This window comes from Amblyomma mixtum, chromosome 9 (genome assembly GCF_055824585.1).
Source record: "Amblyomma mixtum isolate Tamu chromosome 9, ASM5582458v1, whole genome shotgun sequence".
Classification (NCBI taxonomy): domain Eukaryota; kingdom Metazoa; phylum Arthropoda; class Arachnida; order Ixodida; family Ixodidae; genus Amblyomma; species Amblyomma mixtum.
This window is the reverse complement of record NC_143020.1, coordinates 105,167,700-105,182,476: the sequence shown is the minus strand read 5'-3', so window position 1 is coordinate 105,182,476 and position 14,777 is coordinate 105,167,700. Positions and strand designations below refer to the sequence as shown.

At 48.9% G+C, this 14,777-nt stretch overlaps 1 protein-coding gene across 1 annotated transcript in view; it reads left to right on the top strand.

The window, feature by feature from the left end:
• LOC149330504 (small subunit processome component 20 homolog) overlaps nucleotides 1–14,777 on the top strand; it is a 93,271-nt gene that overhangs the window by 48,004 nt on the left and 30,490 nt on the right. Inside the window, 13 exon segments of the mRNA XM_089561106.1 lie at nucleotides 1,430–1,503; nucleotides 1,594–1,717; nucleotides 3,347–3,505; nucleotides 3,610–3,768; nucleotides 4,237–4,377; nucleotides 4,691–4,971; nucleotides 9,334–9,536; nucleotides 9,652–9,779; nucleotides 10,396–10,535; nucleotides 12,116–12,204; nucleotides 12,207–12,271; nucleotides 14,123–14,221; nucleotides 14,546–14,713. Of these exon segments, the coding sequence (XP_089417232.1) occupies nucleotides 1,430–1,503; nucleotides 1,594–1,717; nucleotides 3,347–3,505; nucleotides 3,610–3,768; nucleotides 4,237–4,377; nucleotides 4,691–4,971; nucleotides 9,334–9,536; nucleotides 9,652–9,779; nucleotides 10,396–10,535; nucleotides 12,116–12,204; nucleotides 12,207–12,271; nucleotides 14,123–14,221; nucleotides 14,546–14,713 (1,830 nt within the window).

Here is a 14,777-nt window from a genome sequence, read left to right as displayed (position 1 = left end):
GAAAGGGACTTCACGCGTTGGTCGACTCCGCCCATCGTACGAGGCAGAATTAAAAAAAAAAGGGCGGGAGCCGGACGTTAATTCGATTTAATTAGGTGAATCGGCCATACAGGGCAATAATTTGCAGTTTCTAAGAATGCTAGGAACGTGTAGATCGAGTTCCCGCGGCAAAAAGACAAGTTCAGAATCCTCTTCAGTGCACCTTTAAGGCTTCTTGTGGTTACGCTGGAAGCTACGAAAGCTGAAATTTCACATACAGGTTGCATATAGGTTTTGCCTGGTAGTGAATTACCGTATTTACTCAAATCTAGGCCGGCCACGATTCTAAGCCGAGACCCGAAAGTTGAAGGCCACAGAAAAAAAAAAAACTTACCTCAATTGTAGGCCGGCCGAAAAAATAACTGCGAACAAGAGGTACAGCACGCAAACGACATTTATTGCCAGGAACCCGCTCAGGCTGATCCCGGGCTGGCGTTTGGGCGAGGAGACATATGCAACGGCAGCCCGAGATCAGCTGCCGAAGTCCCGCCCGGCTTGAAGATTTGACGACTGCTCTGCAGCGAGTATAACTTTCCGCTTGAAGGCGGCACTATAATGGCACCGCCTGTTTGGTGCCATGGTGTTGGAGATAAAAACCACGCACGAAAACTTCACTTCTGCGAATGTGCTCACGCCACCGCACGAGAACAGAACAAGGCCAAAATGGCAGCCAGTGCTCATGTGTGCTTTGATCAGTATCGGCTACGGATAGCAACGGCTACGGATAGCAACGGCTACGGATAGCAACGGCTACGGATAGCAACGGCTACAGTGCTGTCTTTCGTTGGCATTTTGTGGGGGCGCCACCTGCGTGCTACATTTATTCGTATTTTACGAATACGAAACCTCGAAACGAAATCCTCGAATCTAAGCCGACATAAGAGTTCTACATCTCGTTTTTTTTAAAAAACTATAGGCCTAGATTCGAATAAATACGATAATTTATGGTGCATACTTGGCGGATTCAAAGGAAACGCATTCTTTGGTTAGCTCTTACAAAGAATGCGCAATTTCACTGCATAAAGGGCGTGGTGCCTCCTATCACCGTGAAAGGCAAGCACCTTGCTCTCCAAGTGACAGAAGCTGCGTCATCTGCACAGTTACTGAATTCTGGGTTACCACTGCGCGTCACAGTTAACAGCATGCACTTTTCCTTTGGTGACGAAATGAGCAGATAGCCCCTGCGGAAACTTTGAGCACAGTTGAAATGGTGGTCAAATCTGGAGTGGTGGTTGTCTGCATTACTAGTGCGACGCACCACACAAACTGTATTGTCATTTATTCATTTATTATTCCTCAAAGGTCCCTTGCGGAATATTACATGGGGGATAGATATGTTCATGACTGTAGATATGTTCATGACTTTCGTCATTCACACTGTCGTTTTCAGGATTCCGACCAGCAAAAGCTCTCAACGGTGCTCAACTTGGCCAAGGTCGCTGACAGCCCGGACAACCTGTTAGGGTATGTCATCAACTCGGGGCACTCTGTTTGAGGGCACCAGGGTACCATGTGTCGTTTGTTTGCTTCTCATCTTCTGCTGCGCATTTCCAGGTACACTGCCGTGCTGTTCTCGAGCCTGACCAACCACCAGTCAAGGCGTCTACTGTGTGACATCTATGCTGTCGTGGCCGAACGGGTTCCCCGCTTTGCGGAGCTGTCGTCGTTTGTCGCCAAGGTTGGCTTCCTTTGTGCGCTTACTCCTTTGTTTTCCACTTCCGTGCAGTTATTGTTCTCAGTTAAAATTGGTTTCTTGGCTCCTGCCTGTGTTCACATTTGTCGGGCAGCAAAAGACGCATCTATTTAAATGTAATTCCACCACCTGTTTGAAACTCAAGGCATCAGTGGTAAAAGGGACTGTGTCGTCAATGGCTGGAAGTGAACGGTGGTATAGTTGGTCCTCGGAGACTCACACGCAGGAAGAAATATGGAGCTCATCGCAGTTTGTGAAAGTGACCGGTGGTGACAACCGCTGTATCAGTTTCTTGGCCTTTTTTTTTGTGTAAAAGCTACGTTTGCAGCAAAAGCAGCCTATCTGTCATTGTAATGCAATAGCCTATCGATACAGGCCGGATTGAATTTGACGCCGATGTCCCTTTAACCTCGTCTCCTTTCTGGTGATTACTTCTATCAGTGATAGCGCTGTCAGAGCTAGCACGCCTCTTCACGCAGGCTAAGTGTGCGCCCTAAAAGTAGTTCGCCATACAACCAAAGCAAACAGGCATATTATTTCGTTGCAACAAGTGCCATGACTGGAAACCTCCTGGACTTCGTTTTACCTCTTGCCACATTTTCGTCCTGTTACCCATTGAGACTTCGAGAAGTAAGATTGACATGGTGGTGTAATTCGCAATTGCTCACACTAAATAAAAATTGTAGCCAGAGGGCCCAGTCACTTGAGTGCCTTGCAGCTTTGACCATGATTTGCAACGCTAGCACTCTTTTTATACCGCTAATTATTTTCGTACATACACTTACCGAGGCTTGGAGAATAATGAACGAACATGACGAAGTAATATGGTTTTGTGGGCACACTGCTTCTGAAGCCTCTGCAGCATTGACTGCTATGTATGAAACAGAGTATAGTTGTCATTTTTAGTCTGGTGCCTTCTAGCTGCATTTACCACATGAGTTCTAGCTAAATACAGTTGGGTTGGGTTTCAAAGGCTGTGCATTACTACATTCGAAGCTCATTACAGCAGATTCACGGGATCCAGAAAGAAAGCATCCGGCTTATCTAGAGTGTACTCGTGCAAAACAGAGAGAGAGGGGGGCAAGAAAATGACTGACTTTTGGGGCACAACTTCACAAATTTTTATTCGTTTTTTTTAAAAGAACTGAGTGATGAAGGACTGCCTTAGTCGTTAAAAAAAAAAAAAAACAGCAACTCTCCATTGCATTTCTAGTATGTATAGTACTCATCAACTACAACAGCTTGGCTTAAAATAAAATGCAGATGCTATGACCCCTGCATAACGAGTTATACAGTGTGCCAAATTTGGTTACGCTTCATGCGTAAATAATGAAAACAGTTTTAATTGCCGCGTTCCCCCTAAAGAGGTTTTTGAAAAGGTGGGACTGTTGGGTACGTCACGCACTGGTGTGGTGTCGTGTCGCACTCCGGTTACGCAGCAATTGAAAGCGGTGCTGACAACTGCAAATAGTCAGCGACGTAATTATGTCTAAACTCTGTTTGTATTCAGTATTGTTATTCCTTAGTTGATAGGAACCGGTCAGACTGCAGGTGAAATGGGCAGCGAGATGTCGTGACAGCTCTAATTCTCACTCCATCACATCTGCTGCTCAGGTGAACTCCTGGAACCCGAGGGCTGCCGAAGAGCCGAACTACCAGATGAGGCTGCAGGGATTCAAGATGGCCGCCCCCCTGGTGGAAGGGCAGAAGGACAGTCCAGACGTTCGGATCGTGCTGGCCGTCATCTGCAATTGCACCTACACCATTCGAGCTGTGAGGGCAATTTGTGCTGTTTGTCTGCCTGCGCCTGCTTGTGGCTTTTCTTTGGAGTGGAACCAGGGTTGGAATGTGGCGTGATGTGTGCACTGTTGGTGCAGGTCGACGACCTTGCCCTGCGAGATGCAGCCTCCCTGGCCCTGGCTCAGATGGGGCCCGTGTTTCGATCCTGGCTGACGGCGGAGAAGGCTGCCTTTGAGAAGTGTGTCACTGGGGCACTGATGGGCGAAATCCGCCAGGGGCTGCGTTGCAAGGCAGAGGTGAGGCCGGCAGTTACTGTTCGACCAGTCATCATTAGCAGTCATTAATCAGGTTGGCATTATGAGAGATGCCGTGTCCCAGGCTTTTTTCTAGTCCTGATGTGGTTGCACTGCTGGTATTGTGTGTGTGACTAAAATTAGCTGGTTTCGTAAAGCTGTCGCAAGTCAGCCTTGCAAGTCCGAAGGCAGGGAGAGATGTTCTTCCTCATTTTGGCTGGTAGCTTCTTTTTTGCAATTCAGGGCAAATTCATAAAGTGTGCAAGCTCTTTGCAGAGTTTACATGATCAGGAGTGTTTACGCTACGGCATAAAAAAAAAAGAAGAAATCTAACGTTTCTATATTGCGGTATGCCGCACAATAGTTTTGGTACACAGCAAAGTACTGACAGTTGCTTTGTGACATTTCACCTTTTGTTCTATGCATCTGCTGTTGTACGGTAACCGAGATTTCTGGTTGTGTGCTCAACAGGCGACTCGCCTGGAGTTTGTCCGCGTCCTCTCACAACTGCTGCGTCACTGTGGCGAGCATCCATCCCTCAGCGGCCTCAGCCAGCTGTGCTGCGAACGGGACGTGGAGCTGGACTTCTGGGAGAACCTCTGCCACATACAGGTGAGTCGTCCTCATTGCTTATTGAAGGGAGAGCTTCACTACGGAACCTCGGGCTTTCTTCGCGGCGCTTGTGGTTTTCATCTTCAAGCAATTTAGAGGTCAAACCACAGTAGAGCCATGGTGTGTCGCTATGGTGCTGCACCAAGGTGGCCCATAAGGTCGTAGGTCAAGGTCATGGGTCAAGGTCAAGTCAAGGTCAAACAAAAAGAAATTGCTCGTGGTTTGTCTTTAGTTAAACGTGGTGTGTAAGCGAAAGCTTCGTTCCCCTGGCTACGAAGGGTGACATGTTGCTGCCTCTGCTTTTCTGCTTCAGATGCATCGGCGTGCTCGGGCCCTGACGCGGCTCGCGACTGCGCTGAGGGCCGGTGAGCTGACCTCACTGGCACCGACGGCCATCTGCGGCGTGATGCTGCCCCTGAGCTCGTGCTACCTGTTCAACAATGCATACACCAAGCACACAGCACTGGTGGACGCGGCCATCGATGTGGTGGGGGCGCTGTGCGGGCGGCTGCCTTGGCGGCACTACGAAGCGTCCCTGTCCCGCTACCTCCTACAGCTGCAGCGGGACTCGGAGCACCACAAGATGGCTGTGCGGTGAGGGCAGAACGCAGTGTAGTTCTTGCAGTTTTGAAGGTGTTCTTATTACGTGACAGTTCTGTAGAAAAGTGAGTGTTGGCGCCATTGTTCTTGTTGTTACCGAAATATCCGAATCGGTCAAAAAAAGTGCCTATTACAAGAGGCTGCCATAGATGGCGTCAACTGCACCAACAACGCATGGGATGTTCAGTGATCAGAGCAACCGCGAGTAAACGCATCAAGCGCTCGGGTCATCGGCCGCCGTCTTCCTCCTCGCACTCATATAAATACACAGCAGATGAGTGTCGCCTCTCAAGCTGTTACGCAGTCAAGCCGTTGCTGTACAGTGCAGTCCACTTATAACGATATCGAAAAATCCGGAAAAAACGATCGTTATAACCGATCATCGCTATATCTGGACTGCCATAAAAATGGCTGCCAAACTTACCTCTGTAGCTCCTGACTCAAGTTTTACACTTGCGCTGAAGAACAGTAATTGCAGAACGTACGATTTGTGAAACAACGCGTTTATTCGTCACGTTTAACAAGCGCCTCAAGCGTTAGGTGCGCTAAAGTAATTTGATATGGGCACTTGCTTGCGTGGCATGGCAGTTGCAGTCATCCAGCTGCTGCGCGTACACTGGCGGCAACCCTTTCGCGTGCATAAAGTCGATCAGTGATTCTATCTTGCACAGCGCACTTTGCGTAGTCATCGGTGTCGAAGGTGGGCCAGTGTCAGTTTCGTCGTCGCTGTCGCTGCTGCCGCCGCACTCTGCCGTAACAACACATTCTCGGTGACCTCCTCGCAGAACGTAGCAGCACTATCTGCACTTAGGAACTCCTCCATGGACGTACCGTATTTTCCGGTGTATAAGACGCACCCTTGTATAAGACGCACCTGCCCTATATGCAAGCTGTCACTGAAAAAGTTCGTATATAAGACGCACCCGTGTATAAGACGCACCCCAGTTTACCCAGTTAGGCTTAATTAAACACGCTTGCGCGACTATCGCGAAATGCACCGTACCTGTGAGCAATTCTTAAGCAACGCTAAGTGATCGAAAAAGGCAACACTCACGCCATACCCGTCCACGTTTTAGCAAAAAAGAAAGAAAAAACGATACAGCTCCCCATATGCCCATAACAACATTTTATTTCTACTTGAAACCTTCGAAGTCTTCATCTTCAGATGCGCTATCAAAAGGCTCACCCATTTCTGGAAGCAACTCGGCTGAAACATGCACTACGTACACGGAGCAAAAAAAGTTGCAAAGGGTGACTAAAAAAGAACGCCGGCTTGTCTTGACAATGGCGAGAAGCGCGATTGCCACCATCTTTTGGCGCTTCTCATTACTTTTGCTTGGAGCCTCCGAAACAGCCGTGCGTTTGTGATCCCGGAAGTCGTCATCCTCGCCGTTTCATGATAAAGATCACCTAGAATGTCGCGCACGGCGGTCCCGGTATTGAAGTATTAACCGCGTTACAACCGCGTTATTGGTAGTGATATTTTTTAGGTGAAAAAAGCTTGAGCATGAACCGGAGTAATCAATCAACTCGCAAAAAAAGATGAAAAATTCGCATATAAGACGCACCCTTGTATAGGACGCACCAGCAAGATTTTCGAAAAAAAGCCGCGTTTTATACACCGGAAAATACGGTACCATTCATTTCGTCGACATTTGCTGCGTGCTCCCAGAGCTCAGTAATGTCCGCAGCTTCCACCGTATCAGTTTCCACGTCAGGGGGGGTTTCGTCCTGGCGCACAAAGCCCGCCTTCTTGAAGCTTGATCTTCAAGTCCGCGGCCTGCTCTGACGTGCCAGAAACACGATCGGTTGCTAAAATTAGCCATTCCAGCACGCGTCGCCGATACAGTGCTTTGAAATAGGCGATCACGCCGGCATCCAACGGCTGCAGGCACTGCGCTTGTTCTGCTCTCGTACAGGCGCGCGAGGGGCGCCCCGCTTCTCTTTTTTTTTTTTCCCCCCTCTCTCTCTCTCTCATCGGCTGCAGGCACTGCGCTTGTTCTCCTCTCTTACAGGGGCGCGAAGGGCGCCCCCGCTTCGGTTTTTTTTCTCCCCCCTCTCTCTTTCCCATCGTCTTCCGTAGCCTAGGCGATGCGGCCGACGCGCGGACGCGCGGAGCAACTCGCGCTATCTTGCGGCGCTTATCTTGCGGCGCTATCTTGCGGCCGCGATCTCCTCCAGCGGCGGCGCGCCCCACGATCACGGAGGCCACGGCTCGCTCTCCGTGGCTTTCGCAATCGGCGCGCACGGAAAAAATGGCGGCAGGCACGGCGAACTCGCGTATCCGAAGTTTTCGCCCGATCTCGGCATCGTTCAAGGGAACTTTGCACCGCGAATGTCACGCTCAGCATGGAAAACGATGTCCAGAAGAAAAAATTCTGATCGTTGTATCCGATATTCGGTCACGGACATATCGTTATACAGTGAAACCTCGTTAAACCGTAGTTGGCCGGAACCCGGAAAAAGTACGTACTAAACGGTAGTACCGCTTAACAGGAGTAGCATAAAATCGCCCACTTACCTACCAAAAAACAAAACCAGAGATCAGTAGTAGTTGAAAGAAGGAAAAAAAACATGCAGCCTTTATTTTGCACTGAAAAAGTCGGCAATCTTCGTTTGACGCCGCGGTGTTCTGGCAGCGACAACAGCAGCCTCAAACTCATTTAGGCCGCGAGCCAGCTTCTCGGCCAGTCCCCTTTTTTCAGCGAACAGCCGCATCACGTTTACAGCGCGCGCAGCCTCTGCCACTGTTGGGCCCAAATCACCCTCACTTTCCACGTCGTCCTCATCAGTCGTCCTCATCACTGTCCGGCGCGCAGGCACTGCGCGCTACCCACTCGAAAGTAGCGCGGGGAGGAGGTGAAGCAAGCGAGTGCGGCTTTGGCCGCTTATCTGTTCTTTCAGCCAGCGCGGCTTCGGGGTTGTTGCTGCGACACGCGTCTTATCTTTTCTCTTTATCTTTCCTCTGATCTTTTAACTCTCCTCTATCTGCACTAGGCAGCGGTGGTGGCTCGGCTGAGCCAGTAGGCAGGGTGCAATTTCCTTTCACCCTTCTCTCAGTCGCAACAAAACAGCAACAAGCAGCGCACGACTGCTGCGACACAACAAAGCACAAAAAAAAGACGCCAGCTGCTTCGGCCGCCGCTAACCTCGCTTCCCTCGCCCTTTCTCACGCTGCTGATGACGATGACCATACCGATCGCCTATGAGCAGTACAGTAGCGCCGCTCGTGGCAGTATTTTTTTCTTTTTGCTCTCGGCGCACCGGCTTTGCGGGCTGCGGAGTGAAGTCGAATTAACCGACGCACGACAAAATTTGTTCGAATTAACGAGAGTTTCGCCCCATAGACTCTTATGTATAATTGTAGGGACCTCGCGTGCGCGTCGAGTTATCCGATTTTCCGAATTATGGCCTCCGCGATCGGCTCCGGCGGCTCGCCGTCGCGGAGGCCACGGGTAGTTATTGCTGCCGCGGCAATAAAACCCCCAAAGATGGCACTAGTTGTATGATTACCAACTTTGGCGCCAATTTGTCATTAGAACCGTCCTTTGGGTCGGTGCTACCGGCGTGAATTCGTCACGCGCGAGTGCGACGAAAACTGAAAATGGTACGTGCTAACCGATACGACCGCGATAAGCTGGTACGGTTTATGCGGATGCAAAATGCATTATGTTCAATGGGTGCTCAGTCGGGGACTTGACTTCACTACTTTTAAAACGAAAGTACTGTTTAAGCGGGTACGTTTTAACGAGGTTTTACTGTATATGGTTTTTTTTTCCATAGCCTCAATACATAAATTGATGCTCTTAAGTCAACTTATTGTTATAACCGATATATCGTTATATGTGGTATCGTTATAAGTGGACTGCACTGTACCCCTGACCCTCCTTGAGTTGCGAGTCAGACACACTACCGCTAAGCCACGCAGGCACATTAATACGGCTTGCCTAAAGAGGGGCTTTACATGTATGTCACGTAGTCTTTGTGAAAGACTACAGACCCCCCCCCCCCCCACTTTCGCATTGTTTCTGCCCTATCTGATCAAAAATTGAGGCTTGAGTTACCAAACTCGTTGTGCAGATTTGTGCGTGCACGAAGTGTGGTCCTAGCCGCTGCTTTCCCGATAGCTCTTTAGACCCTGCAAATGGGTTGGCTGTGCATGTAGGCCAGTTCACATGATATCGGATGCTTAGTTTTCATTAAAAGAACAATTACCTTAAACGTGATGCTTTACGGTTTCTGTGGCCACCCATCAAGACAATTTTAAGAAAGTGATGTCAACTTTATTGCCCGTTCTGCACTTGCACAGTCTCGTTCACCTTTGGGCACAAAGACACGCTTTTGTTTCGTGGACAGGTTAGTGGTGGGCATCCTGGATGCGTTCCACTTTGATCTCAGCAAGTCCAAAGGCATCCGCCAGAAGCCGGGAGCAGCCAATCCGTCTGAGGATGCAAGCCAAGCCGAGAAAGGAGCCGCGGAGGAAGGTGATGAAAAGGTTGATGCAGAGCCTGACCAGGAGGAGACTGCTGCGGATGAAAATGAACTTCCTCAGGAAAATGGTGAGAGGGAGTGTTTAATCATCTTGTCAGCCTTGTGGAAACGGAAACTGGGGCTCTTTTTTTTCAAGCAGAGGATGAAATATTGTTTCATCTATTTCTACTTGTTCTCTGAAAGGAGAGGCGGAAGAGGCTTCGGACGACAGCAAGGACAGCAAGGCCCTGAGCGAAAAGGTAGCCACGAGCATTCACACGGCCATAGCCACCCGCCTCCTGCCAAGGCTACACAGGGTCTTGAACCAGAAGGTAGGCTCTTGCTGCGACAGTGTTATTCTACATTTGTAGAGTTGTTTGAAAAGTTGAATGTTTAGACCGAAACGAATAATGCTGTACTCGGGTCGGGCTTTGAAGCAAACAGGAATGTTAGAAAAAACAGCTTGGGTTCAACATGGCTTGAACCTAGTTATACGAGCGAAAGCTCTGCATGGTCTCCATTGTCTGAAATCAAATGTCAAGGCCATGGGTCAAGGTCAAAGGACTTGAATAAAAAAAGTTCTTTAGCTGTGAGTCGGCGCACACTTAAGGGTGAGGGAGTGGACTCCAAGAGAAGGCAAGCGTAGCAGGGGGCGGCAGAAAGTTAGGTGGGCGGATGAGATTAAGAAGTTTGCGGAGATACGGTGGCCGCAACTGGCAAAGGGCAGGGTTGATTGGAGAGACATGGGAGAGGCCTTTGCCCTGCATTGGGCGTAGTCAGGTTGACGATGATGATGATGATGACCGCACGTCCTGTCTAATCCTTTCCTGGTGTCCTGCATCCCTTTAATGCTGCTCTTATTCCTCGGGATAAAGGCGGCATACCGGTGGGCTTGTCACCAGTTGGGGTCGGGCTGTTACAGCGTGGCGGTTGTTTTGATCTCCTCAGGTGCGTGCTGACGACGAGCACAAGGCGGTGAAGCTGATGTACCCGGAGGAGCAGGAGATCCTCCGGATCCCGATAGCAGTGGCAATGGTCAAGCTGCTGCAGGCACTCCCGGATGGGATGCTGCAGCGACACCTGCCAGGGTGAGTGATCCCTCTCTTTTGTTAGTTTAGTCATTAATTCATTGCCCGCATTAACCTTTCAGGCATTACAGTGGGGTTGGGCAGCCAGTTATGACGATTGCGAATGGATCCAGAAAATTGGTTGATCGTCCTCTGAAGCCCAGCTAGCCTGAAAGTGAACATTGTTGGCTGAGAGGAGAGGCTGGGCGTGTTGGCTGCAAGGGAGTTATAAGGAGAGGAAAGGCATGTAGCACTCTGAAGCTTGGCCACACTTTTTTGCATTGTGAGGAAGAAGAGGATATATATACAAAAAGAAGGTACCTTATATCACAAGTCATGGAGGAAGGAAAGCTTAGCAGGGGCCCTCGCTATCCGAGCTGCATGACAGAAAGCTGCATGACAGAGGAAGCATCAAAAGCATGCCAGGTCAGAGGCCAGGTAGCCAAGCATGGCTGCAATCAGAATGGCGCCAAGGACTACAACCCTGGTTACAACCTTGGTGCCCTCTGGATAAGTAAACATGGTGCTCAGCTTTGAATGCCCTTTGGTGCGAAGGCGCTACTTCACTAGCAATCCTGAAGAAGGCGATGTCTGTCTCAGGCCTCTCAGATGCCTGTAGAAATAAAATCATCTGCGGCGTGAACTGATCAGCTTTGCTGGCCAGTGCACGAGAGCGGTATGCTATTCCCGCAGCCAATAATGCCTCATGTTAAACTGTCACTCTCTCGTGCATTGCACATTGTTGTCTTTGTCACAGGAAAGGAAATGAAACACACAACTGGCTCCCTGGTTCAGCACCTCAATCGTGCTTTGAACTATGTGGGGGTGGTGACAGAGATGTTTGTTGCTTGCATTTGTGTTGACAGTGTTTTGGTACCAACACAGCACAGGGGCAGTAGATTGGTGTTTTTGGGTTCATTGACTTTGGTGTTAACAAGGATGTAGACTCAGTTGATTTTGAGGAAAGGAAAGGCACTTAACTGGCTTCCTAGGTCAGGCTTCCTCAGTCACGCTTTCAGGTACATGGTAGTGGTGTCCACCTGCAAAAAAAAAAAAAAAATTGCTTTCACTCAATATTTGGTGCTTAGGCTTGTGTGTACCCCCTGTGATTATTTTTCTAAATGATGCTTTTCTGGGCTGTTGCTTACCTTGTGGAGCTGATTTCATCATAGCTGTTTAGTCTATTTTGACCCCGTTTGTTTTGTTGCACTCTCTGAACCACATCAGATGCAATGAGATTCATAGGTCTTGAGTATGATGGTTTGTTTTTTTGGATACGGCCATGGAAATTGACTATGCTGGGGGGGTGGGGGGGGGGGGGATCAAATGTATGATTGTCATGATGCATGGCATACATTCAGAAATCCAGTGAAGGTTGAAGCAGTCTTTTTCCATATTTTGTCTAGTGCGCAGGCTTTCCAATAGGTATAGGAGAGGAAAAACTTGCGGAAAAAAATTTCTTGCGATATAAGGCTGAAATTTTGTGCACTTGGTTTTGGAAGAGCTACTTAAATGGGAAAAAAAAAGTATCATCTAAATCCATAAAAAAACAACAAGAAAGTGGAGCGAGCAACTCTTATTTGTGTGTGCTGTCTTTTCAGTGTCCTGCTGAGGATTTGTGAGTTCCTCAAGTCGCGCTCTCGGGACGTCCGGGAGGCTGCCCGGAGCACGCTGGTGAAGGTGATGTCGCTGCTGGTGCTCCGTACCTGCGCTACCTCTTCTCCCAGATGCGGGCCGTCCTCAAGAGAGGATACCAGGTGAGAGGACGCGCTGCTCATCCACTTTGGAATCCTGCTTGGTCCACATCACTTTCAGCATTAAAGCGGAATTGATGGTTTAAATGGCAAAGTTATACGAAATGCTAAGGAGTATAGTTCAATCATCATGAAATGCATATTCTCACAATTGTATCATCATGGTGTACTACTGGAAGACTGCTGGGACATTAAGGCCTCTCCAGTCTTGTCGGTTTTCGAACTGACCCTCCTGAGTGGTGACTGATCGACATGGCAAGATTAGCATTTGTAATGCAGTTATACCTGGATGTAACAAACCTTCACGTGGCGAATTTCTCAATATTACGAAGTTTTTGTATTCCCCAGTGCCATCCCCATCGAAGTGTGTGTATTTGTGAACTCCATGTAACGAAGGTGTTGTGGTGATTGACCTTGATAAAGCGAACTCGCCATGCTAACCATCCATTAACTATAGTCGGATACAACTCAAGAATGAACGAAGTGGCTTTTTCCCCGCCAAAGGACCCCCCCCCCCCCCCCCCCCCCCCCAGCCAATGGCGTCGGCTGATTCTCATGACCCTGCTAGCGTGACAATGCAGGGAGTGGCGCAACAGTGCAGAGAGGGAGGGCTGTCTCTCTTCATCTGCCACTCATTGCGTTGTCACTTTCTGCATTGTCCCTTTGATTGGGAAAAGTCGCTTCGTTCTTGCGTTCTATCTTAGTGTAATGCCGTGTTACTGGAAATTTGGTTGAGCCATGCAAAAGTTTAATGATATTAAAACATGAACCACCATGAGAAGAAAGTATGCGATTGCAACAAGCGAATGCAGTTTTATAGAGTGCATATGCTCTAGTGGTATCGGCGCCTCTGTAGCGCCTTTCCATGGTGAAATGCAAGCAGTCTCAGCATCTTTTGTCTTTATAGTGTTGCACCAAGTGGCAATAGTACAATTAATGTCCGTAAGCAGCAAAAATCAAGTGGGGATGGTGGGGAGTACCATCCCCCGCCTCCCCCAATCTCCCCACCTCGCACGTAGCAGCGTTGCGTCAGTGCATAGTACAATTTGCAGTGAAGACAGGGGCAGCTGCTGCTGAACTTTCTTTGTCGACATACAATGTAAAATGTCCCTTCATGGTTATGTTGCCGGGCCATTTCATCTACATTTATTTCTCTTTTTGGCTTCTGTGCTACACTGTCCTTCCTAGTTTTCACGCGAAAGCTGGATGTAATGAAAACCTGTGTGTAACAAAAAATAGCTGGCTTTTCTCGATTTCATTACATCCAAGTTTAACTGTATTATAAACAGTTGTGAGTGTGCGCTTCATGTGTGCAAATTCGTTTTCTTATGTGAGTTTTGGCTAGTGCACAGTAGGCAAGAATTGTAGTACAACAAACTGTCCGCCTCTGCCGGTAGAATGAGCAGTACATGCGTTCCTCGTGCCTTTGGTTTATGACACTTTTTTTTTTTTTTCACGAATCGTCCTCCTACACCATGCTCCCTGTTTATTCTGTAGGTTGCTAGTGCCTTCCAGGGCACTGCAACTACAGCGATGTCATACTCCCATAGAGTAGTGACATTTCTAACGCACATGGGCCACACCACTGTTCTATTTTGCCTATTCACTTCCATCCCATCCTGCCGGTCTTTTCCCGCAACTTGCTCCCTGCCGTGACACTTCCTGCAACTAGGCCTAGCTAGCGTGACAGCTGCCTTCATCACTGCACACTCGTAACAGTGAAACCGCTGCTAATTGAGGCTTAGAAGCGGTCGAAAATTTTGTCAGTCAGTGCGGAGTATGAACTAAAGGGTGCCGCTTAGATGGGAGGGTTGATGCAGCAGGAATTCAGTGCACGGCTCTCGTTCTGCCCAGGTTCACGTGCTGACTTACACCGTGCACGCCGTGCTTTCATCGATGTCCTCGGTGCTTGTTTCCGGAGATTTGGATGCCTGCTTTGATGACATCATACAGGTAAGTTGCCTGCAGTCATTTTTTTCTTGTTTCGATGAAGCATTTATAGGAGCTTGTGTGGTCAAAACTACCTCTGGAGCCCTCTGCTGTGGGGAGCCTCAAAGTTGCTCCCTCTGACTCGGCACATATAAATTCCTTGACTAGTGTTTACTGTTCTCAGCTTAACTTCCTTGTTTGCAACAATTTTTTTTATTCCTTTCTTCGTCCGGTTTATGCATTGTAAGTTCTTTTCAGGTGAAAGGCCTCAATTTCTAAGGATCCTTTTCTTTTGTTCTGCGGTTCTTGTCTTGCGAGAGTGACTCGGGTCAAAAACGTGCGATGCAGGTGTGCCAGGCAGAGCTCTTCTCGGACATTGCCGAGGAGAAGGAGGTCGCCCAGATAGGCAGCAAGGTCAGGGAGGCCAAGGCCACCAAGAGCTTCACCATCTACAACATCCTCGCCTCGGTGGCATCCACAGACAGCCTGTCCCAGCTGAGCCCCGCCCTCTCTGAGGTGGGTCTCTTCAGAACTCTTTTCGCTCGGATTAGGCTTCGTTGTGTCTGTCTGTCGCCTTGTG